The sequence below is a fragment of the Epinephelus fuscoguttatus genome, linkage group LG1 (genome assembly GCF_011397635.1).
Source record: "Epinephelus fuscoguttatus linkage group LG1, E.fuscoguttatus.final_Chr_v1".
NCBI lineage: Eukaryota > Metazoa > Chordata > Actinopteri > Perciformes > Serranidae > Epinephelus > Epinephelus fuscoguttatus.
The window spans coordinates 14,596,388-14,621,705 of record NC_064752.1 but is presented as its reverse complement, the minus strand read 5'-3'; the positions used below and the strand labels follow the sequence as shown (position 1 = coordinate 14,621,705).

At 40.7% G+C, this 25,318-nt stretch overlaps 2 protein-coding genes across 2 annotated transcripts; both read right to left on the bottom strand.

The window, feature by feature from the left end:
- Positions 1 to 3,165: 3,165 nt before the first annotated feature.
- Positions 3,166 to 9,257, bottom strand: zgc:66479 (uncharacterized protein LOC327541 homolog). The gene is made up of 4 exons (XM_049588185.1): positions 8,886 to 9,257; positions 6,450 to 6,928; positions 6,206 to 6,353; positions 3,166 to 6,079 (listed from the first exon to the last, which is right to left on the bottom strand). Exons 1-4 carry the CDS (start codon positions 9,141 to 9,143, stop codon positions 5,507 to 5,509), a joined length of 1,458 nt encoding a protein of 485 aa, XP_049444142.1. The 5' UTR covers positions 9,144 to 9,257; the 3' UTR covers positions 3,166 to 5,506.
- Positions 9,258 to 11,098: 1,841 nt separating this feature from the next.
- LOC125890804 (immunoglobulin-like and fibronectin type III domain-containing protein 1) lies at positions 11,099 to 25,150 on the bottom strand. Its single transcript, XM_049579623.1, has 15 exons — positions 25,082 to 25,150; positions 24,622 to 24,735; positions 24,365 to 24,527; positions 23,976 to 24,248; positions 20,966 to 21,090; positions 20,651 to 20,792; positions 20,264 to 20,557; positions 17,727 to 17,903; positions 17,521 to 17,649; positions 17,038 to 17,346; positions 15,144 to 15,229; positions 14,856 to 15,048; positions 14,433 to 14,729; positions 11,417 to 11,743; positions 11,099 to 11,299 (listed from the first exon to the last, which is right to left on the bottom strand). The coding sequence occupies exons 1-15, from the start codon at positions 25,133 to 25,135 to the stop codon at positions 11,295 to 11,297; spliced, it is 2,688 nt and encodes an 895-aa protein (XP_049435580.1). The 5' UTR covers positions 25,136 to 25,150; the 3' UTR covers positions 11,099 to 11,294.
- Between the last annotated feature and the right edge of the window lie 168 nt (positions 25,151 to 25,318).

Sequence of the window (25,318 nt, the reverse complement as noted above, 5' to 3'; positions counted from 1 at the left end):
AGGTTATTAAGCAGTGGTTTTACTGGTCCGGCCCACTTGACATTAAATTGGGCAGCATGTGGCCCATGAGCCAAAATGGGTTTTGCATTAAGCATCACTTCAATGTTGCAGCTAGTGAAGCTGGCTAATTTACTACTTTATATACTGCTGGGTAAATTAATTTGTAAGAATACATTATCATAGATTAGTTTATTATACTTTGTATTAATAATCTGAATCTGCAAAGTAACTAGTTGCTACTGTTGTCTAATGTTAGAACATTTCCCTCTGAAAATGTAGTGAAGTAGACGTATAAAGTAGCATGAAATGGAAATACTCAAGTAAAGCAAACATAACTTAAAACTGTACTTAAAGATCCAGTGTGTACAATTTAGAGAGATTTAGTGGCATCCAGTGGTTAGGACTGCAAATTGCAACCAGCTGAAACTTCTCCTGGTTAGAATTTGTTCAGTGTTGATTGCACAAGAAATTTTTACCCAGCCAACGTTAGTAGGTGGGGTCCTTGTGGGTAGTAAATGGGCTGGAAAATGGGCCCTATATGGGTTTGTCCACAGGTTCCATATTGGCCCTGTGATATTTACCCCACGTGGGTGGGATCGCCCAAGTGGGCCCGGATAAGATGCCAATTTTGGACCCATACCCACTTTGTACCCAGGTAGCCCCAGCATGACCCATGTGGGACCCACTTAAGTAATCCCACCCATGTGGGTAATTGGCATGGCCAGATGTTCATCTGGGAGCCAAATTATCCACAGAGGTCTCTTCCTCTCCAAAACAGACAGACCAGGTGATTTAAAACACTCAAAACACAGAAAAAAGCAGTTTCACTTAAATAAATTTCTGTTTTTCTGGAGCTCTCATAGAGGAGGGGCTACTAACTATGGTTGCTGACCCAAAAAGTGAATGGCCCTATCTAGAGCCAGTGTTTGGTTTGTCCATGAAGGGCTCCTGTAGAAACATGGTGGTGCAACATGGCAATCTCTATAGACGAGGACCCGCTACCTATGTAGATATAAATGACTCATTGTAAGGTAACAAAAACACAATAATTCTCATTTTCAGGTGATTATACACTAAAGAAAACATACTTATTACATTATAATCTATTCCTGCCAATATATCCCTCTAAAGCCTACACACTGGACCTTTAAGCACTGTACCAGAGTAAGTGTGGATTCCACCTGTGGAACAAACAAGTTAAAAATTGTGACTTCTCCATTAAAATCAATGATAGAATGTACATCTGAAAGTAAAAGTAAAATTTAAAAGGCATGCAGCAGATGATGAAGCTCACATTGATTTGTGTTAGTGAGGAAAGGGTATATATAAAACAACAGGTTGGTCAGACCCACAAATATACCGTGCTGAGGTTAAGACCTGTTGTGTTAATTTAATCAAGCTGGAGGCTGCATGTGTTGACAGTTAAGATGAGCTTACATACCTTTCTGAGAATGTGCCGTGACACAGTTGCATTCATTACGTTAGCACGGGTCATTTGTTTGCAATTTAGCCTCCTAAAAAGGGAACCTAAAGGGCTTTGTGTGTGTTAGTCATGAAGTTACTGCTAAATGGAATGTGACAAATTACACTGCGCAGAAAAAATAAGGGAACACTTAAATGACACATCAGATCTTGATGAAGGAATTATTTAAAATGAGAATCTTTACTGATGTACATTGTTTGATTTATTGAGAACAAGCTGACGTAACAACAGTCAGTGGAAACTAAAATCATCAACCCACTGAGGGCTGCAGTCAGGGTGCCGTTAGCTGTGACATATGCCTCCCCAGACCATCAGTGACCCACCAGCAAACCGGTCATGCTGGATGATGTTACAGGCAGCATATTGTTCACCACGGCGTCTCCAGACTCTTCACACCTGTCATGTGCTCAGTGTGAACCTGCTCTCATCTGTGAAGAGAACGGGGTGCCAGTAGCAGACCTGCTAATTCGGCTGTTAATTCGAGCTGCATGGTGCTGGGCTGTGAGCACAGGTCCCACTAGAGGATGTCGGGCACTCATGTCACCCTCATGGAGTCTGTTTCTGACAGTTTGGTCAGAGACATGCACACCAGTAGCCTGCTGGAGGTCATTCTGTAGGGCTCTGACAGTGCTCCTCCTGTTCCTCCTCTCATAAAGGAGCAGATACTGGTCCTGCTGCTGGGTTGATGCCCTTCTACGGCCCTGTCCAGCTCTCCTCTGGTAATGGTCAGTCCCCTGGTATCTGCTCCATGCTCTTGAGACCACCTTCTTGTGACTACACATATAGATGTGCCATCCTGGAGGAGCTGGACTACCTGTGCACCCTGATTAGGCTGCAGGTACCACCTCATGCCACCAGTAGTGACAAGGACACTCGCAGAACACAAAACTAGAGAAGAATCAGCCAGGAAAGATAAGGAGAGAGCAACTGTCTGTGGCCACCACATGTAAAACCATTCAGTTTTTGGGGGCTGTCTTGCTTTTGCCTCTCCATTGCACCTGTTGTCACTTTCATTTGCCCCAAAGCAGGTGAAACTGATACACAATCACTTGTGCTCTCTAAATGGACAGATTGATTTAACTGGCCTAAACGTTCCCTCAATGTTTTGAGCCGTGTATTTCACAGCAAATGCACTGAAAAGTTTCACAGAGAATATTCTGTACAGGTTAAAGATTACACAATAATAACACAATCTAAATGTTAGGGAGTTGGCCACTGTTAGTGGTCTCAGGTGGTGATACACACCGCATTATTTCATGTCTCAGTTTCCAGTTTGCCTCTTATTAATTCTAGCCTGAGTCAGAGTTGGCTGTCAGAGCAAGTCTCACCCTGCACCTGCTGTAATCTAATCACAGAACTAAATAAGACAAATATGTAATATATTTCCATTTCTTATAGTGATACTGATGGCTGTTTTTTATTGCATTGCTGGACAAACATGATTCATTTCTTACCCATATTTTAAGCTAAACACGTACTTGTGGAAATAAAATTTAAGGATGACGTCATGGTAAAAGAAAAAAATTAACAGTGAAACCTCCCATGAGGGTCTGCCTTATGACACCTGGAAACATTCCTGCATTAAACATATGTCTCCACGTGGCCATCATGCTCCCTTTTGTTGTTTTGAGAAACGAATGGAATCACTCCCCATTAAATTAATTGAAAAATAGAACTCACCATTAACAAATCAACTGGAGTGTTTATTCACACTGTCTTTAAAATGCAGCCTGAACATGGGGTTGCTGTTGTCTCTCAATCAGTGTCAGATCACACAGGATGTCACTGTGGGGTAACTGGTCTACACAACATGTCTACATGAGGCTAAAGTAGGAAGGCAGATGTTGCTATAAATAGAATTGCCTGTTTTAGATGTCTTTATAACCCGTATAAAAAAAAAAATGGAACCACTCACAGATCCCCTCCTGTAGAGAAAAAAACTTGTCTTGGTTCCTCTCACATATGTTGATTATTCTTCATGATTATGGGAGTTATCAGGCACCACCTGCTGGCAGAAGATAATACTTTAACCTTTTCACAAAAGAGCTTCATGACAAGAGAACAGCATGTACCAGTGGAATCATATGTATCCCTGTGTGCACCATGTGCACTGGTACCATAAATAACTTCCTGGAGAGGCACTACATGTGTTCTTGTGTTGAATTATAAGCTTAAAGTACAGTCACATTCATGTTCTGATTCACACTGTAAAAAACAATTGATATTTTATACTCTCGTACTCTGATCTTGTCATATGTAAATGTGTACAATACAGAACTTTCATTTCAATTTAAAAAAAGTTGCTGTCATATGCCACTGCTTCACAGAGCCAGAGAAAGTTTGTTGAAATTACTTTATATAATCATGTCATTTATGTTAACACTATCAGTAACCTGCTGCTTTAACAGATATTGTACAGTCATTTTCAGGTTTGGCCACGAAACCCTCCGTTTGTATGGGTTTCATTTTTTTCTGTCACCTTATATTTCATATAAGACGACAGACTTAAATTTATGAACTGTAATCAACTTCTAACCAGACCATGTGTGTATTAAGAGTAAGTAAGTAAAACCCTAAAAAATGTGACTGAAAGTAGACTTCACAGCTATCTATCAAAGTTCTACGAAATGCTTCATGTTATTAGTGCTGGAAAGTTCACCTGACACGATCAATGGCTACATCCACACTAATACGTTTTCATTTTAAGACACATAAGCATAGAGACAGCGGCACACTTTGAAAACCATGCCCACCGGGAGCTGAGGGCTAACAACACAGGTAAAATGCCTGTAGCTAGCTTTTAGATTTCAGCATGACAAAGGATTACTTTAGCACAAACACAGTAATATCTGTCTTAGTGTTTCTTCCCCTCACATTACTTATCTTGGAGAAATGATCCCACCGAATGGCCAGAAGTCCTATACTCACAATTATTTGATCTTATTACCAGGTAAGGTCGTCATTTAAGCTCACAGAGATGAAAACCAAGCCTGCTTAGTTCAGTTAGCGTCAACCCTGGAGTTTGTCTGGTCCAATTAGCAATTAGCAGTTTTCCCATTCCTCCTGCTGATGCCTCATGCCTGTATTCACTTTTGTCTTCTTGGAGACTCAGTTTTTTAGTTTGGCAGATGATACAGACTTATTTGGTTCTTTACCATGTTGGTAGTCCATCCAATCACACAGTGGCTTTTAGGCATTTTTCTGTTGTTTGCTTGAAGGCTTTAATGTCGAGGAGGCACCTGCGCTCTGTCTCTATTGCACGTTGATGCCTAGCGCCTGAACTCCTTTAGCCTTTTGGAATCTCTAAAACAAAGACCTTTTGAAAACGCTGCTGACCACACTTTAGTTTTCAAACTCTGGGGATGTGTTTTAATCTGACTTTAAAATGATGAGGCAGACACCCACAGGCTTCCTGATTGGACCTTATCAGTCACGGCGGATCAAGCCAAAACATTACAGCTAGGTCTACATACCTTTTACTCTTTAATCCCTCTTGTGTGGGCTCTCCTTTCATATCGCCATGGCGTCCTGTGGTGGTGGATAATAATCCTTGTACCGTTCTAATATGTTGCTGTAGGCTGTTTGCTTTGCAAAGACTGCCTTGTACTTATGTGTAACTTTCAGTAACCCCTGCACCTCTTTGTTGGTTCAAGCAAAGAAATCTCTGGTTTTACTCTCTGCCATATCTGTAGACAGTCTGCTGAATGTTTACACAGGTATGCGCATGCAGGTACTTGAATGGTCATGTGTTTTCTGGCGTATTACTATAGGCGGAGATTAATTTTTAAAATGTGCCAAAATTTAAAATGAATACGTATTAGTGTGGATGTGGCCTATGTGTCAGACAACCAAACCCTAAAGAATAAAACAAATAATACAAATCACTTTGTGAGAAAACGTGCTGCATGTAAAAATGGTTCCCATTCATCTTCAGTAAGACTTAAAAATCACAATCTCGCCAGCTAACTGTTAAATCTTCAATCTTCAATCAATGTTCAATCTTCTGGAGCGTTTCAACTACAACTACCCGTCCTCCTCACTTTCATCCACCTCCTGCTCCTCACTCTGTTCTGTAATTTCCTCATCGTCTTGCTCTTCTTCTGTAATTTCTTCCTCCTCTTCTGCAGTTGTGTCATCTTCCTGCTCCTCTATAGTGCCCCCCTCCACTTCCTGTTCCAGTGGCTGTTCCTCCTCGTCATCTTCCTCCTCCTCAGCCTCGTCCTCCTCGTCCTCCTCTTCGTCTTCCTCCTCCTCAGCCTCCTCCTCGACGTTGTCGTCGTCGTCCTCCTCCTCCTCCTCCTCAGCCTCCTCCTCGTCCTCCTCCTCATCCTCCTCCACCTCCTCCTCCTCGTACTCCTGCTCCTCCTCGTCCTCCTCCACCTCAGCCTTCTCCTCCTCGGCCTCCTCCTCCTGTTCCTCCTTTACGTCCTCTCCTGCTTCATCCTCAACATCCTGTTGCTCCTGCTCCTCCTCAACATCTTCTATCATCTCCTGCACCTCAGTGACATTCTGTGCTGTAGTGAAGATTAACTCTTCTGCTGCTTGGTCCTCCTCATTTGACTTGGGTTTAACTGCCCAGGAAGGAGCATTCGCCAACTAAAATAGACAGATATGTATTAATTATTCATCCTAACGGTATTCAACTTGAAAAACAAAGTCACAAAACACTTCCATTAATCAGGTATTTGAAAGAATAGTCTAAGTGAAAGTAACAGGTTTTACCTGGGTGTGAAAAGTCTGCAGCTGAGCCATGACGCTGCTGCGGACAGTCTGTGAAGTGGAAAATTGCTCATCCAGAGTCGTCTGCACAGACCTGAGCATCTCCTCTAATGCCTGTGCGTGCATGGCCTGCTTAGCTTCAGAAAGCTCCCTGAAAAACACACACACAACAGATATTCACATTTCCTTGGGAATTCTGCAAAACATCGCTGAGGCATGCAGATAAACTCTGTATAATGAAACTCACTTTATTGCAGCCATCTCCTGGTTGTTTGTATGAAGTGCAACATTATGAAGGTGCATTGACTCTTTCAGCTCACTCAGCTCTAAGGCTTGTCCTGCTAATTGTGCATTAAGCGCCTCCACTGACGCAACCTGTTTATCAATTCTGGAGCATGCACTGGACACAGTAGCAGACAGCCTAACAACACTTTCAGCCAGTGCTGAGCTGGAGCTCAAACCAGCCACTACGCTCTTCTTCATGGCCTCGAACTTCTCACTCTGGTTCTTGAACATGGCTTGGAGAGCTGTGACTGACAGGGTGACCTGCTTTATCTCAGTCAGTCGAGTGTCCATTTCATCATGAAGGGCCGAAAGCTGCGAGTGGTAACCGGAGTTCTTTAACTTCTCTGACGTTGCCAGGGCGACTTCAGCTTTCTCCTGAGCCTGTTTCTGCGCCTCCTCCAGGGCAAAGATCCTCTCCTCCAAACCGAACCCTGTGTCAAGCTGGAGAAAGAAATGATTTAGTCAGTTCAAACATCTGAAACGTGTCCTTGTCATTGATTTATGTCAGACTGAGCTGTCATGTTGCTGTAGCAAGTAGGGTTGTGCAATATGATAATATATATATAGCCTTCCATTAGATGATATAAATTTATCAGCTAATTTTGAATAGCCCATCATTTATTCTGTGGTAACTATCCTATTAATATCTCTTGGAGTATTAGGCCAGTGGTTCTCAACTTTATTTATGTCAAGGACTGCTAAGTTGATACACATTAGGTCACAGAGCCCCTCCATCTAAAAAGATTTTGGCTGTTAGGTATGATTAAGAGCAGAATTTCCTAGTTGTCAACTACAGTTGAAGGAATAACCATGGAGGAGGAAGTTTATCCTATGATGATCACAAGTGACACTCTTAAGACTCTTAAGCCATTTTCTCACAGAGAAGGCCATCCAAGCAGTGCTCAGACATTGTTCCAAATTAGTCAGCACCAAGTTTGAAAGAGAGACTGAATAGTGCCAAGTTCAGTCCGATTATAGCCGAATGCAGAATCGTATGGTGTGGGCTCAGATTGTGAACAACAACCAGTGTTGTAAGCAATAATCTATCGTTTCATCTCGTAGTGTGTCATAGTAGACGACAATTGACACCAGCCAGTGACTGAAATAATAGTGATAATAATAAAAACAGGACAAGATAATCAGATGACATCCCACATGTTGTGAGAGATGACCAGGGATGATTGGTCGTGGACCAGCATGAAATGTGTCATGTCTCTCGGCCAAGTCGTCACTAGATTTTATGAATCTACACTCATCTAATCTGACATAGTGATCGTTGGAACGGACAAAATGTCATGTAGTCTAGTAACCACTGAAACATTTTCACTGCCATCCATGCTGCTTTCAAAGAGGCATACTCGTCTACTACAGTGCCTGTCAATGTGAAAGCAGTGTATCCCTATTTTTACTGTTTTCCCGCATCCAAAAAAACCCTGCATATATGGGCTAATTTTAGTATAAAAAGGGTACTACTCATGCTTGGCTCACTTCTATAAATGTGAATGTATAAATTTGAATTAAATCGTAAAAATAAACTATTCCCCATTTTCTGAGAACCCCTTGTTACTCCCTCAGGGTCCCCTGGTAGTGCCTGGAAGCCTGTTTGAGAACCACTCTATTAGGCCATTGTGGACAGTTCTGCTGCAGGATATTGGATTTTTATTGAGTTTTGCATCAGTGTGATGTGGCACCTTTATTTTATTTAGGTATTTAACTTCCTGAATTGGCAAAACACAGATATTTCAACAGTTTCTTAGTAATTCTCGTTAATTTTACAGAAAATCTACAAAGGTCATATCAAAATATTGATATTGCAAAATTGTATACTATGACTAAGCAGTTAGTGGTAATTACTGCTGATAATGATTAAAAATATCTAGCTGTTGGGGCTGTGAATGTCTCTGAAACGTGACCACGAAGTTAAAAATAACAACAGGTGTTTCTATCAGTGTCAAGTCAGCCATGTTGAAATGTCTTACAACCGTGGCCTTTCAAAATAAATTTACCGAACAACATTTCCCGTCATATTATCCTATAAATAGCACAAAATACACACGATTGTAAGAGCTTTTGTTAAATAGGTTTTTATTTATATGTTTATTGTTTGATATATTTGTGTTTTGTTTATAAATGACTAATGTAAGTAGTTTATTTTGAAGGCATATCACCAACTTCCGGTATCGTACAGTGCCTGTAGCTAGCTTAACAGCCGTTGCTAGATTGCGGTTGATAGACAGCCCCATGACACGCCGAAATCACGTTCAAGTAACGGTTAACACGCTGTCGACTTAATTTCATGTTGGTGCACGATAAAACAACATGAAATAAGTACATGTTATTATTTTACAATGAACTAAGTAACTATCCCAGCAGAAAACACGGGTAACAAAGTTCTTACCTGTGAGTCCGTCATCTCCATCACCTGCTGCAGGTTTGTGATTCTCTTCTGCATTGTTGTAAAAGTCCCTGACAGTTGGTCGAGGCTGGACTGCTGCTGTATACAAAACCACCCCATTATACAGACTGTGAAGATGATAATGAACACCAAAGCTGGAGCAACATAGGAGTTTATCCTCCTCTTGGACTGCGACACTGTTGACTCCAACAATATGGAGGTGTCGTCGTCTTGAGGTTTCTTTGCCTTGCGTCTGGCCATGGCAGCAGGAGGAGAGGAGAGGACTGGACGGACTCTAGGAGCAGTGTGTCCTCAGTGAAATGGATTCAGCTTAGTGTGGCGTCTCATCTGGATTTGCAAAGGTATCATGTTCACTATTCTGTTAGACCCTTTGACCTAGTCATTCATTGGACCCCCACAATATTCACAGCAACTGCTGTGTGGGGGGCGTTACAGCATGTTATGTAACTGCAGTGGTGGAGTGAGAGGAGCTTAGACCTACTATTATTAAAGTATAATATCACAGGGTGAAAACACTCCATTACATGCTAAACTCCTGCAGTCATACACTTTCAGTAGAAGTGAATTAGCATTAGAAATAAAGTTAAGACAACTTAAATAAATAACTACTTTCAGAGTGTCCAAATGTGCAAACAGCACTATCATGTTGAAGCCAGTCCCTGTGTGGTCAAAGTTAACTATAGTACTGTATGTGCTGTCGTGTTGTGTAGTTGTAGTAATGCATCATATTTCATGATCCTGTAATCCCAGCATGAACTGTATCTGCACTATAGTAAGGCTGTCAGGTAGCCTGCATGTAGTGGAGTAAAACCTACAGCATTTCCCTCTGAGATGCAGTGGAGGCCCATTTTCATCAGTGTAATTAAAAAAAATAGTTTAGTCATTATTTTGGGAAAGTTTCTCATTTTATTTAGATATTAAGCCATTAATTAAGCCAGAAATCTCATCATACTAAGTCATTATTTTTAGACTAATATTTAATATTTTGAGATACTGTGCCATTATTTTGACATAGTTTCTCATACTTTTTTTATGTTATTATTTTGAGAAACCTCCTTATACTTTGTCATTATTTGAAGAGAAAATGTCATTATTTTGAGATACAAGGTCATTATTTTAACAAGTTTCGCATTTTTTTAAGATAATTATTATTTTGAGAAATCTCATTGAACTAAGTCATTGTTTTACTAAGTCATTTTTTTTAATTTAAGTAAGTCATTTTTAGATACTAACACAACTGTCGTGAAAGTTTCCCATTATTTCGAGAACTAATTTCTTAATTTACAAAATCATTTTATTTCATCAAACTGGAAGGAATGGGCGTCCATACTGTGGAGCAGAAATGGAGTTGAAAATCAAAACACTCCAGCTAGTTCCAAGCACCTTAAAACCGTACTTCTGTTTAACATTTGAGTGCCACTTCTCCATGGTGCTGGGTTGTAGGGTCATAGGTTGAAACATGCTCACATGTACCTATGTTTAGCAGTCATTTTCAAAGCAGTTCGTTGCCACCAACCATGGATTGGTAGAATAGCATGAATCCATGGGCAGGGATGTGTATCTTGTTCTTGTGTGATTGATCTCTGACCATTGTATAGGGGGCAAGAACCACATTTCCAAGTACTTTGTATTAGCAATGTAATGCCAGACACCAACAGTGGCAACAGTTACATATTTGTAGAGACACCACAGTCTGTTGTTTCAGATAAACAATGTATTCACAGGGTCTCTTTTGCTTAATGTTCGTTGTCCAGGGAAATTTTGTGAGCTAATCGGTGTAGTAGTGCAACATGTGGTTTGAAGTCAGTTGCTAAAATTTTACTTGAAATGCAAGACATTACCTTTTTAGAAAGCTGTCTGATTTCTACGTGAAACTTTATCTCATGTACTCCAACAGAAATATAATATATTAAAACTTTAGGCAAAGTAAATGGAATATAACAGGGTGCGTGTTTGACAGTCCTCACCCTTCAAAGTAAAAGTCTCTGCATAAGATACAAACGAACACAGTGCTACTAGTGGTTAGTAATTCCACAGGCTTCCTTCTAAGAATAGTGGTGTCTGTAACTTAAGGTTGTTTTATATAATTTAAAATCATTAGACACAGTGGATCTCAAAAAATTGTAAACATAAAACCTGCTGTTTTACAGTGTATTTGACGGCATCTTCAGTAAATAGACACAGAATGGTGAAAGTCTTCAAAGTTTAATAGAGCAGCATACAACATTTCTGTGCATATTTTCTGTAGCATTCTTAAGTTAAGTCTTTAAATAGTGCTGCATCACGCTATTGGGAAATAGATTAACTTCTAAATTAAGTGCAATTGATTTAAAACACAGTAAGACCTCTGTTGGTTTGGTTCAGCTTCTGTCCAGCAGCTGCAGCTCCTCTTCACTCTGCAAAGAAACTTATTAATACTGTCATATTTCCACATGGTACACTGAAATGCTTAATGAATGTTTTTATGTAAAAAAAAGAAGCATCTTTGTTAAACCGTATACAAATGTTAATACCTCTGACATTGAGGGTCATTGAGGACTCGGCTGTCCCCAGTTTGTTGTCAATGACGACCTTGTATTCCCCGTTGTCTCTGGGTCCCACTCTCAGTATAAGCAAGGAGCAGACTCCACATACGTTGGTGATGTGGTAGTTGGTGTTTGTGTTCAGATTGATATTGTTGCAGTACCATGTCACACGTGGAGCTGGATCACCCTTAATTGCGCAGCTCATGTTGCACTCGTAACCCTGTGGAGCTGTGCGCATCTTCAGGGGAACGATAAACGATGGAGGTGACTGGAAGTTAAAGGATTTTGCCTCTGGCATGTTTACTTTGAACTTTCCTGAAACACAAAGACATGCACAAAGTTTAGAGTTTTACAGCATTGTAATACTTAAGTTTGTACTGGTGGCCTTTCAAGGCAATTTTCCAAGATTTTACACAAAATAAATCACAGTTTTATCGAGTCAAAGACCTGACATCACATCCCCGCTGTCTTCTCGTCTTAAGTGTTCTTTGTCTTTCTGAAAAAAGGATTACCAAGAGAAATAAGTATCTACTACAGCAACTTGTTATCAGAATTTGAACAATTTCAGATTTGTGACAGAGTTAAAAAATTATGGATTTGGTAACTCAAAATACTACTGGTCACGAAAGTTTTGCCAGTATGGTGGTGCACATACCATACATCAACTGTTCTCCCTTCTCCATTATATCTGCCTATGCTTAGCAGGGCTCGACAGTGCGAGCGTTTCACTCGCATTTGCGACTAAAAGTAGGTGTGTGCGAACTGTAAAAAATATTTAGGGGCACATGTGTGCATAAAAAAACAGCCGAAGCAGCCTATATTTTTGTCAATAAAAAATATGATAATCTAACCGCAAACGTTGGAGGAACTCCAGCCGCCTTCCCTCTTCCCTCTTCCCCGCGTGACACGGTTATGGGCGGTTTCCAAGCCACTGTTGACACAATGAAAAGTCCCACTGTGGGCAGCGTGGAAATAAGTCAAAGTGTGGAGGAAGCGGCGGACCTACGTACGGGGAAGCCTGCTCCGTTCTCCCCGCAGTTAGGGACTGTTCGCCACGGTACCGCTGCTGGGCAAGGTGGAAATAAAGCCCTTTTCACACAGAGCGCGCAAAGCGCAGACCTCCGCCGACGAACTCATTCATTGTGTATGTGCTACCGCAGCGCAAGAGCTCACCGCTCTGCCGCCGAGCTGAGCGGCGCGCACGGCCAGCCTGCGCTTGAATTGAAATTTTTTTAATTTCACTGCAACGCGCTGTGACGACACCTTGGCACCGTGCGTCCAATAGCAGAGAAGAGCTTGAAGTAGACCCAAAAGCGGTCGCCATGGAGTTGGAGCTCCTGAACGAGCCTGTACTCCCCCAAATCCTGTCCTCTGCGCCCTACCCTGCGGTGGGCGCCACGAAAGCTCTGTGTGAAAGAGACTTAAGCCCTGCAGCGTTTCAGAGGACCTGGAGAATGTTTTAGGATAGTAATAACATTATATAAGATAATCATATTGCAAAGATAATATACATAAGATAATAACATTAGAGACAAAATTAAATTGCAATACTTTTTCAAAACTTGATGATTTTACCTTTCTGTACATTTTGTATACAAATTCATTAAATAATTTTGCTTGTAAGATTATTTGCATCATGTTTATCATGGAAAACACATTATTTGATCAATTTACATTGTGCCCCTAAAGTTCTTTGTGCGCTCCTTACTTTTTCAACTTAGGAGCACGTGCTCCTTGGGAAAAAAGTTAGCGTCAAGCCCTGCTTAGGGATGTAAATCACCTGTTTCTTGGATGCGTACCATTGTCTATCTGGCATGAGGCTGGTGGCACTGTTTGAAAGTTTAGAAGGGAGGTACGCTTGGACCATAGACTGTATATGAAGGTGGACAACACGTCTCCACTTAACCATACAGAAGTGAAGCCAAAATATACCAGATACAGCCGCTGCCATCTTGCTCTGGTGATGGCATTTGGAGCTATAGTCTGCCCAAAAGCAATCCCTGTGGTATCAAGTTTCCCACCCATACACCTATTGCACCTGCATATGCTCTTGTCTGATGTCAGCTTTCCAACTTTTTAGCTGTAATCCCTATCTCCTAAAATGTGTCTGTTCAATCCTCCCTGTTTTGTCTCTTTGTCTGCATCATGTAGTTCAGTAAACCAGTCGACTCGCTTTAGTCTGTCAAACCTTGGATGACATTTCAACTGGGCTTGTGGGAAATGGTGTTCATTTAAGAATTCTAGTGTGTTTATTGAGTTTGCTCATGGCGTTCAGTTTACTCATCACAAGGAGTACAACTATCCAAAGTTAAGAAAACTATCCAGATAATGACTATAACGGAAAATGCAGGATAAAATGTAGCTCATACTGGAGACGAAAAAGACTGGATATCTTTGCCTCAGCTGCTTCAATTTTGAATGTTCCTTTTATTGTAACACTCTCTTGTGCTTCCTCCAACTGAGAGCATTATGAAATTTCTTATGTAACCCTGTAAAAATGTACCAACCTTGTCTAGATAAATGGAGTGAACTGTATGACATATCTTTAGTAGTGAGCAAGATTAGGTTTTAGGGTTGAATTGTTACAGTATTGAAAATATAGCTGTGAATGAGACTTTCTTACTTCTGGAACAGAGCCCAGAAGCTCCAGTTTTACTTCGTCTTTCTATTAGTTTTATTACAGCAATATCTGGTCTGACTAAATGGTTAAATTCACAAAGAAGTAAAACATTTAAAATTGGCCAGTGGGATGAGACATTCAAGTTTTAAAATCCTCTGTAAGTCATTTGATTTATAAGGTGTGCATCTTCCCAAGGTCAGTATTTACCTGAGGGCGTCATTAGAGTGAAACAGTCCTGAGATCTGGTTTGGTGAACAGCGATTTTAAATTTGAGAATAGAAGTGGAATACTTAGGCAGCTTTTGCAGCAAAGGAACCATAGTTATGGTTGCATACAGGAAAGAGAGAACTGATTCAGATGCCTTTGTGAACTGGAAGCACAAACCTTTTTCCTTTGGGGTTCCAAACATAGGGGATTCAGAGGGTGGTGAAAGACCCATGTCATTTTTAGCAAAGACCCTGAAGTTATACTCCCGTCCGGGCAAAATATTGACAACTGTGAACTTATTGTTGAAGAGATTGTCTGCAACTGTCCTCCAGTTGCGTTTGAAGGAGTCCCGCTTGGATACCATGTAGTGCAGTCTGTCGTCCCTCTTCTCATCTGGGGAGGGAGTCCAGGACAGAGTAACTGTACCTGGGATGTTCTGATCCAGCTCCACTGGACCTGGAGGCCTGGGATCATCTACAACCACATGTAGAGGCACAGAGATCTGAGTTACAAAAATGTAGCTTTCTATTCAACAAAGACTGCTTGCCGCATGTATTCAGCTCAGTCTCTCAGTTCATGGCCATGCACACTGAGATTCACCTGTAACTCTGATTTCAACATTGAAGCTCTCCTGGCCGACAATGTTCTTGACAGTGATGGTGTAGATGCCACTGTCAGACCGCTCAGATGTGGGGATCAGCAGCTGAGAGCCTTTATCAGAGTTGGTAATGGTTACATGTTTGGGTAAAGGAACAGCATCTTTTAGCCACACAATTTCTGGCATGGGGGAGGCCTGTATAGGTAATAAGAAGAATCACAGATTAATTTGTGAAATGAAAAATACAGTCACCAGTGAACCCATTGGGAGGATAACTTAGAGCATGGGACCTCAAAGTTGATGTTCAGGCGCACTGTATTTCCAGATCGTACCACCACGAAGGACTTCATGTTGCGATCTTTAAACTTCGGCCTCACTGTGAGGGTAGAATTTAGAATAAAAATGATTAGCTTCTTTCCCATAACCCAAAGTGACATTTTCAGTTTGCTTCTTTTGTCCAACCAACAGACCATCACCCCAAAGACTGTTATAAATGACAAAGAAAAGCAGCAAATTCCCATATATAAGAGGCTGGAACCAGCAAATGTTTGACATTTTTGCTTAAAAATGACTGAAATGATTCATCAATCATCAAAATAGTTAATTTCCTTTCAATAAACTAGTCACTTAATCGACTAATTGTTGCAGCTGTGTTGATTAGATTACCGTAAAACTTAAATTAACAGCCTGGGATATTATTTACTTAAATCACTGAACTCAACTGGTTTATATTTGGGACAGGTGTCTTATATTAGACAGGCCTTTAACCCTTTCACACAAAACTGTTTCTCAACAAAGATAAGAAATACGACACCTGTTTTCCGGGCATACTGACACAACACCTCTTTATCCTGATAAAAATATGTGCTCACAACTTGGATCCATTTTTATGAGAAACCCTTTTGATTTTTTTGATGGGTGGACCCTTACAAACTAAGGGCACATGATATAATTTACCAGGTATTCAAGGTATGGACACCTTTTCTGACTTGACTGCTTTATTTCTCTTGTCTACCAGGCTGGTAAATTGAATGAATTATTGTATTCTTTGGTGCTCATGGTTTCAGTAAAATGAACTTAACAATTGAATTGTAGAGAATCTAACTGAGCTTATGTTGTGTGTGGCATTTCCATATTGACAAATGTTTAAACATATATATTTTTATTTGTGATCTAAACATCTAACCAATGTTGGCTCCACTGGGTAGCCAACAAGCTGGTTTTATACAACTAAAGAAAACTGAACTGCTTGGCAACCAGAACCAGAAGTCTTTATTTGTCAAAATGTGTATCCACACCCGGCAAGTAAAAGGGACTTGGCTTTTAACTGAAGTTTTACGGTAGATAAGAAATTAAAGCCTTTGTATAAATTGTTATATTTTCTGTTCCTGTAGACATACGCTGCATAGGAATGTCTCAAGGACATATACTGTTCAGGATTGGTTTAGAGACATTTTTAAAAACTGATCACTATCTATCTGTCTATCTGTATCTGTATAACTCCAGGTCCATTTTCAATCATTTTACTGTAATGCATTGTTCCACTGTGCTGGGTACACCAGCTGTCAAAAATACCACATTGCAATCTGTTACTGGAGCCTGTTTATATCCTAGATTGTTGCAAATGATTGATTCACAAGGTGGTGTAGCGAAATAAATAAATACAGATGCCAACAGTTTCAAAACATACATATATCTACACAGACAGCCTCTATCTTTGGTTAAAATACAACAAACCAGGTCACTTTTTCTGTTACAGCGGGGTTTTCATGTTGGACCGTGCCCTAAAATTGCTACGGTTGCTTGAAGCTTGATTTCAGCATCAGTGTTTTGTTCACGCTGGGCTGTCCAGAACCGTGTTACAACACCTTTCCTGTTGTAATTGACTTGTCACAACGATTCCACCCTTTAACTCCAGTATCCACAGATGTGAGACCAAATGTTTTAAGACACAATACAAACACTACAGAAAAAAAGAAAAGCTGTTGTGCTGGCTGTATTTTCTTGGTGCAGAGCAATGCAGTAGTGTTGACAGCCGTAGGGCTATTTTTGGTGCACTGTGCAGATGTATTGTGGGAGAAAAAAAAACATTTGCTGTGACATTCTGTGGACACTGAATATAACTTGATCAGGACATTTACAGAATATAGAAACTGTTTCCCTTTAAATTTCGAATTTTCTTACCAGGAGGAGGCATGGCAATGATGTAATTGTCAAAGCCTTGAGGTTCTCCATCACCTCCGTAATTGGTGGCAATTACTCTCACCCAGTAGGTGGCCATTGCCTTCAAGCCAAGCACGGTGTAGGAAGTTAGAGTAATTGGCATGGCATTACAACGGGTCCATTCAAGGTTCTCTATTGGTCTGATCTCCACGTAGTAGCCTTGGGCTTCATCCTCTACCCCTTTAATTTCTTTAGGTTTAGTCCAAGCCAGTGAAAATGTGGTGTAATTGGAGGATGTTAACTTCAGGTCTGTGACTTTGCCTGGGGGTTCTGAAATTACAACAGTGTGAGGTTATTGGCTTTCATTGCCATGCTGTTATATTAACCAAAGAGCTACAGACAGCATTATGTTGAACAGCGTGTGGGTTCACCACAAAGCATGACTTGCATAATTTTCTGTAAAGACATGCAGTGGGATATGAGAATCCAGTGTGTCTGGCTTACTCATTGGATCTCTCGCGACTACTGTTTCACATGGAATACTAGGATCTCCAGCACCAGAGAGGTTGATAGCCGACACCCTAAATTCATATGCTGCCCCTTCAAAAACATCTTTCACTGCATACTTTGTGTCTGTGGAAAAAGAAAGATGGATATCACTCAGATGCACAGCAGGGATGTTGCTGCAGCTTGTTGTGCGAGTTGGATACCTGTAATGGGCCCTCCGTGGTTCACAAGGCTCCAGTAATTAGTGCCTTTCTTGTTCTTTTCCAAATTGTATCCCACTATTTTGGTTCCCCCAGTGTCACATGGAGGACACCAGGTCAGATTGATGCAGTCTTTAAAGGCACTGACAACTTTAGGTGCTGTTGGGGATCCTGGATAACCTGTGGGAGGGAACATGATGTTTTTACTATTCTGTGTTGCTATGTTGTGTTTCTCTTTTGCTTTTTATTACCTTCCAAATTAAAACATGTCACACAACTCCAACACACCATGATTTATTCACCCCCCAAAAAACTGATATATAGCTGAAACCGGCAAGAGAGCTGAAAAATGTTTGGCGATAAAAGCATAATGTGCTTGTGAGGAGCATTTTAATTTTGAAGGATACATAATGGCCTGCAAATCGCTGTGTGTGTTCTCAAAATTAGAAATTGAATTTTTTTATTACCTCCACCATTGGAGTTGGGTGACTTTATGTTTTAGGGGGGTAATGATACATTGATCTGAATTCATATCTTGATTCAGTGATGTAAAAACATGTATACATATCAGCGTCTTTAAGATACACCTTCATTGTAAAATTCCAATGGCATGTCTGTGTCACCATTTCCGCCCAAGTGCACTGCCTTCCCAAACCTTTAAACAGTGCAAGCGGCCCAGTGCCAGGCAGACAACAGCAAGCAGCTAAGGATAGACAACAAAGATAGTAACTGCTGTTGTCTCTATGGTTTCAAATTATATTTATTTTCATTGTCCTTTGTCATTTTTTCTGTCAATTGTTTTGTCAATAAAATGACAGGAAACCAATAATGAAACCAAAAATCCAAAGCTATTTAGTTGATCATGTATGACAAAGGAAAGTATTATATTATCACATCTAAGAAGCATGAAACCAGCAAGTCTTTGGCATTTTTCTAAAAAAAAATTACTAAAACAGAAAAGTTGGTCAACTAACCAATAAATTAACTAATCATTGCGTCTCTAATTGTCAGATTCAAATGGCAGGCCCCTGAATTGAATAAAATCGAAATCAACAAATATGGTACCGTTATCTAAAAAAAAGATATAGTATTACATCGTGATAAAAGTTGTGATTTACACTCCTATCATGTTTTCGTCTAATTGAGTATTTCTGTAATATATTGTTGGAAAAGTTGGTCATGTTGCCAGGTAGAAGTGATTAAAGCCCCAAAGTGTGTGATTTGATCTGAGCATTGGAGGATAAATGGGCAGATTTCGGGTCTGATTCAACACTCAGACAAATTTAGGGTCTGGTTGTGTGATTTACAGACATCATCTTAATGTGACCAACTGGATTGGAATCTCCTCAATTTTGAAATGTAAATATCAAACAGTCGATTTTTATGACCTAATCCTGTAGTGTGAAAGGGTCATGCAGTAGCCAATGTGAGCAAGCTGACCGAAGAGCTTCACCAACACTTTTGAGACTAACAATTAAACTTTAAAAAAAGCTGATTCAGTCTCCTCAGTCATGACTTGATCCACAGTTTCTTCTTCTTTTTTTCTTTTTTTTTTGGTGCAAAACACAGCACACACAAGTGCAACCAGCTGATGATGACAGTCCGCCTCCAATGGTTTTGTTTATTTTTTCTTAAGCCACATTTCATCACACAGGTTTCTGTGAGATCCCAAGTCCCTGGAATCGCCCCTCTGACACTGTTATATATAAATGCTAAGTGCTGCTAGGTGCTGCGTCTTGACTGAATCTTCTGGTGTGTGCGTTTACTATGAATAAAATAATAAAAAATCAGTTAAATCTGCCGTCATGCTTGTGGTCTCCCTGTTCCTTAAAATCAGTTCATGATTTTGAAAGTCCTCTTGTGTACACTAGGCAGTAGTGAAAGTATCAAAAATGACAATTGTCAATAATAATCTTCATTTCTTTAAATATTTATTGGCCATATACAAATGTTTTAGCATCTAGAATTACGAAATCCTGAGATACTACATTTTCTTAAAATAAAACAAATTGAATGTAAACTTTTTTGCTCGTTTCACTCTATGGTTATTTTACCTGCTTCCCAAGAAGTTAACTTTTCATCAGAAGTAGCCCTTATAAAGCCTAAATTAGGCTCCAGCTACAGACTTACGTAATACACCAGCTGGTATGTCCTCTGTCTGCAGGTAATCACTGATGCCTTCTGCATTCTTGGCTCTGATCCGGTAGCAGTATCTCCTTCCAGGGTCCACATCTGAATCTTTGTAACTTGGGTTGCTGCCAGGGATCTCACCCAGATTCAACCATTTATTGCGCCCCACTTGTTGGCGGTCTATGATATAGTGTGTGATTGGGCATCCGCCACTGTCTTTTGGTGGCTTCCATTTGAACTCGACAGATGTCATAGCACTTTCCATAATGTCCACAGGTCCTTGTGGTGGTGTGGGTTTGTCTGTCAGTGAAATGAGAATAATTTCTTCTGATAGCAAAGAGCATTTATCTCCTCACATGCAGTGCCAGGATAACACATGGCAAACCTTACACCTCTTCTTGTCAACTCACCCAGCACGATCAGTTTGGAAATTGCCTCCATTGTACCAAATTCGTTTTTGATTTTGATTTTGACCTCTCCGCTATCTTTCCTTTGACACTTCATGAGGCGTAGTTTGCTCTCTGTAGCTGATGTGTCAATCTTCACATTGAGAGCGGGCAAAAGCTCATCGTCGTCCTTGTACCACTGTATATTCATCGGTTCCCCACCTGAGAAGGGCAGCTTCCATTCTGCATTTTCACCTGCCTTTATAATGACTGGCTGAGTGAATTTTCCAAGCGCATCAGAGTCAATTTTTGGTGGGTCTTCGGTGTGAGAGAAAAAAAAAGATTTAGTTAAAAATCTGAACCATTTCAAAGCATGGGATAAATCATCATTTGACACTATTTTATTCTGACCTTGAATATTAAGTGTTGCCTCTGATTTACGGCCTTCAGCTTCAAAGCGGTACTCAGCTGCATCATCTTTTGAACAGCAGTCAATTATCAACCTGTGACAGGCTCCATCTTTGATAATTGTTACCCCGTCCCCATTGGTAAGCTTGTCAGATAAAAAGATTCAGTATTCATCAGACACACATAAAGCTAAATTAAGGCTGCAATGTAGTGTAATATTTTTGACTGTTGTGGACCTTCGTAAGGAAACGGAGGAAACATTAATATGTATGGCAGTAGTCTTATACACTGGTGATTCTTCTAAAACAGCTGACTTACCAGCTTCCCATTTTTATACCAGCGTCCCTCAGAGGTCTCATTGCTTAGTTTGCAAGACAGCTCAGCCCGTTCACCAACATTAGCAACAGTATCTGACAGCCCACTGACAAACTGAACACCACGATCTGCAAGAGTAAGAACAAAGTAAACATTTAGTTATTATTGAACTGACTGTGTGCATTGTACTTGTCTATATGTAACCCCTGGTAAATATGACACAGTATTAAAATATGCCATTTCAGTGTTTCAGATAAATGGTATAGAGTAAACAGAGCAAACAAAGACAGAGACAGTGCAGAGGGCACATGAGCATGCAGTTTTTTGTTTTCCAGCACAAGCAAGGCAAGGATAGCAATGACCAGAACACCTCTGTTCCTGTCAGGGCCTCAACACTGTCAGTTTTCTTGTTTACAGTGTGTCTCACTCTAGTGGTCAACATGCAGCACTGCACAAGAGGTTTTATAAAGTAGATCTTAAAACGTTTTAATATTGACTTTTGGTGGTTAATAGTTTGTTTGGTGACCTCCAGTACTTAATTTTCTGTCACTGAACTTCTTTGTAATAGTGAATTATGCGCTGTGATGATCCCTGTGTCATCTAGGGGTGTGTCTGCTGTGAGTGTCTCAGGCCTGTTTCTCCCAAGCTGCCTTGATTGCAACTCAGTGCACCTGGGCCCGGTGCACTGAAGCTGATAAAAGCTGTGGCCACTCATTCACTCACCCTCTGCTTCTTCCTACAGGCAACCGCTCTGGTCTGGTTTGGTAATGTTTTAGTTTCTTTGCTTTGACGCACTCTCCAACACTTACACATACACACTCTCCCACACCCATCATTTATTACTCACACATAGTACTGATATCACTGACATTCACACTCCATATGTTATTCTTATTTAGTTATTTGCTAATTTGGTCTAATTTGGTTTGATTTGCTTCCAATAAAATATCTTTCGTTAACCGTTCATCATGGTGTGTCTCTCTTTTGTTATGGCCACTTGAGCCGGGTCGTAACATGCGCAACTGCAAAATCCAAAAGCAAATTACTCAGATTATTTTGATCCAGAATTGAACTTCCACATATTTTGACTATTGATTTAAAGTTCAGCCCAAAATGGTCAGACCTGTCAGAGTGATGGCTGACTCGTGTAAATGGATCCAGTGAGGGCTGACTGCACATTGGCAGGTCGGTGTTATGTACGTCTAGAGTATGCCATGTCTGTGGTATCTCTGACCTTTTTATAAACTATGATATTCCGGTCATGGATCACATGCCTCGCCCTCGTCCAGGAGCCATCTCACTTCCTCTTTCTCTCCTTGAAGCACTTGTACTCATACAACTGAAGTCACATCCAGTGACTACTGTTATTTATGGTAGAACGTCACCAGCAGAAACACCAGGGGCCTTATTCACAAACATTCTGAGAACACTCTCACAGAGCTCCTAACTTGGCCTAAAAATTTTAGTAAGGAGTCCTAGCTTAGGAGTGATTTAGGAAAGTTCTCAGAGCAACTCTGAGCAAGGAAGGGACAGAAACTTTTACCTTAGTAAGGAGGTGTGATCTGCCCCATTAGTAGGTATAATGCTTTCTTTTAACAGATGTAATTGGTTGTCACAGACACATATAATCACCCTGCATGATCTTATCTGTAGCATTTCATTTACTCACTCTCATCAAACGTTTGGAGACTATTTCTCCGAACTCTTTGTGGTTCCACCATTTTCGCCTCTGATTAAGAAACTCTTAAGCCTCTTGAAAGTCCTCCTCCCGGCTCTTCTAAGGTCAAAGATGCTCTGTGAATTACTTTTATCTTTACAAGGCCCTAGTCTTAACTTTTAAGGGAAGGTCTGAGAAAACTTCACAATTTTAAGAATTTTCATAGAATTTCATCACTGGGAACAACTCTTTGTACGAGGAAGCTTTGTCAGTATGGCCCCAGGTGCTTTTGCAACTTCACCTTACAGCGGCGCCAGTCCGCATTTGTCTTTGGTCCACGGCACAGCAGCCTTCACTGTTGATAAGCCATTACTCATGAAGTGTAACCAATCAGATGGTGCTGTGAGCAGGACACAGGAGTGATCAGAGGCGAGACTACAGTGTTGAGGGGAGGCTGAGAGTCAGCGGTATGAGAGCACAAGTTGCACATTTTTCAGCTAACTTATTTTATCTGCTTTAGGATAAAAAAACAAACAAACAAAAAAAAAAAACTTTAATCAACCAGGTCAATAATCATTCGACCCAAAGTAGAAAGGTTCCGTCTGTAACTATCTCTCATATTTTGCAGTAGGTTGGGACCTACCCCATTCTTGGTCAGACCTCCAGTGCAGGACCTAGTAATTCTGAGACACTTGATAAATATGGACCCAGATAGCAAAGCTGATAATATACATCATGCTGTGGCACAAATACATCTTAAGCACTAGAACCAAAACTATGTTGACATATTCATATATGAACCTCTCCAATGAGGTGACACATGATTCAGTTTTTACATAATGCAAAGATTTTACCTATAACCAAGTCTGGAACCAAAGGACCACTTCGTGCGCGCTTCTTTTTCTTATCATCCGCATCACCATCTTTATTTTCATTATCTCCATCTGTCAGGAGGTTCTTATTCTTGCCGTCTCCATCACCCTCGTCTCCATCAGTCTTGCCACCAGAACCATCACCAGAACCATCCTTTCCATCTCCCCCATCTCCCCCATCCCCCCCATCCCTCCCATCCCCCAGTGCAGCGTCCTTTTCAGCCTGAGCTCGTCTGGCTGCCTCCAAGTCTTCCTTCTCTTTCTGTAGCTTGGCCTGTTGTGCCAGAGCCAATTTAGTCAGGTCTTCTAGATCCCCAGTTTGGTTGCCCCTGCGGCCTTTACCATTTGGATCAACTGAATTACAGAGAACACATACAAGTACGTAGAATAAATACTTGTGCTGAAACTTTTTTTTAAAAAATAAGCAATGAAACAGCCTATTTAAATGAATGAATGAGCAAATTAAAAAAGAAAGAGATCCTACCTTCCACTTTGAGAGAGGCACTGCTGGATGTTATCCCAGCAATGGCATAATATGCTCCGTTATCTGCCATTTTACAGTCTTTAACTCTCAGTGTGTGAATTAGTTTGTCCTCTGAGACAGTGATCTCATATTTGTCCCCATGTTCAAGTGACGAGTCCTGTGTGGACCACGTTATTCTGTTGAGGGGTGTTGACAAGACACACTGAAAGACGGCGTCCTCACTTTCAAAGGCCTTCACATCCTTGATCTTGGCTATGAACTCCACAGCAGGCACTGGGGAGGAGGAAGGGCAGATGTGGATTAACTGGTGGATTAACTGACTAACCTTTCATTCGTGAATGTGCCTTGAATCGTCAATACAATCACTCTGTTTTGTGCAGTTGCCTTACCTCTAAAATCAGTTGTAAGGACATTTGCCTCTTCAACATCAACCTGGTAAAATCCAGCGTCTTCTGGCTGAGGATCTTTGATGCTGAAAAGATAATTTGTCCCTGATTTCTTCAGGCTGTGCTTTGAATTTTCATCCTCATCATATGGAACCATTGTCCCGTCCTTTTAAGAGAGAAGTAGTTAGATCCTTCTTATTATTATTATTTTTCAAGCTGTAATTGATTTTATAGTAGTCTAAGACTGCATATTAACTCACCTTGAATAAGTTAATGGCACTGTTGGGATCATGTAGTTTCATGTCGAAGCCAAATTCAGCTCTTCCACTGGGTTTCACTTCTATTTGTTTCACATTTTCCAGTTGCTCTACAACCTAATGAAAAAATTTGAAACGTAATGATGTTACTCTGAATTTCACTTCTGAAGCCATGGCATTTTTAACTCGAGGGGCCTTGAACAGAGTATGGGTGTTTACTTTTTAAGATTCACTGGGCTAGTTTGGCCTGAGGCTACAAAAATCCTTTAAAATCCCTTTTTATTCATCACACATGCTTTTACTAACTTAACACCTCCTGAAAATGTTGTCCTCAGACCATCAGTGGTTTAACATTTCACCTTGCTGCAGTGATGTACAAGCGTACTGCAGGACTCAGTAACATCACTACTGGGTGTGCTTACAGGTGCAACCACACTGTGATAAACTGCATACAGTACAGTACCTTTGCCTGCTCATCCTCCCTTTCCTTCTTCATCTGGTTGAGTCTCTTCAGCATCCAGCGAAAGTCGGTAATACCAAATTCAAAACAGATTTTTTCGTAGTCCTTCTTTGGGGCAGAGATAAGCAGCTCCCAGAGTTTAGGGTCAATTTCTCCATCTTTTTGTGGTGGGAGTTGTTTTTTTCTGGTGACAACAACACTGAAAAGAGAAGAACAGAGTAAAATTGGAGATCTACAGCA

Bases quoted from the DNA above. Each gene is read 5' to 3' on its own strand.
- LOC125890804 (XM_049579623.1), bottom strand. From the start codon at position 25,135: ATGCTGAAGAGACTCAACCAGATGAAGAAGGAAAGGGAGGATGAGCAG. The intron at 17,347-17,520 runs GTAAGCCAGACA...TTGTAATTTCAG, and splicing joins AGTCGCGAGAGATCCAATGA to AACCCCCAGGCAAAGTCACA. The intron at 14,730-14,855 runs GTGAATCTCAGT...ATGTGGTTGTAG, and splicing joins TGTTGAAATCAGAGTTACAG to ATGATCCCAGGCCTCCAGGT.
- zgc:66479 (XM_049588185.1), bottom strand. From the start codon at position 9,143: ATGGCCAGACGCAAGGCAAAGAAACCTCAAGACGACGACACCTCCATA. The intron at 6,354-6,449 runs GTGAGTTTCATT...TGTGTTTTTCAG, and splicing joins CAGGAGATGGCTGCAATAAA to GGAGCTTTCTGAAGCTAAGC. The intron at 6,080-6,205 runs GTAAAACCTGTT...TGTCTATTTTAG, and splicing joins TGCAGACTTTTCACACCCAG to TTGGCGAATGCTCCTTCCTG.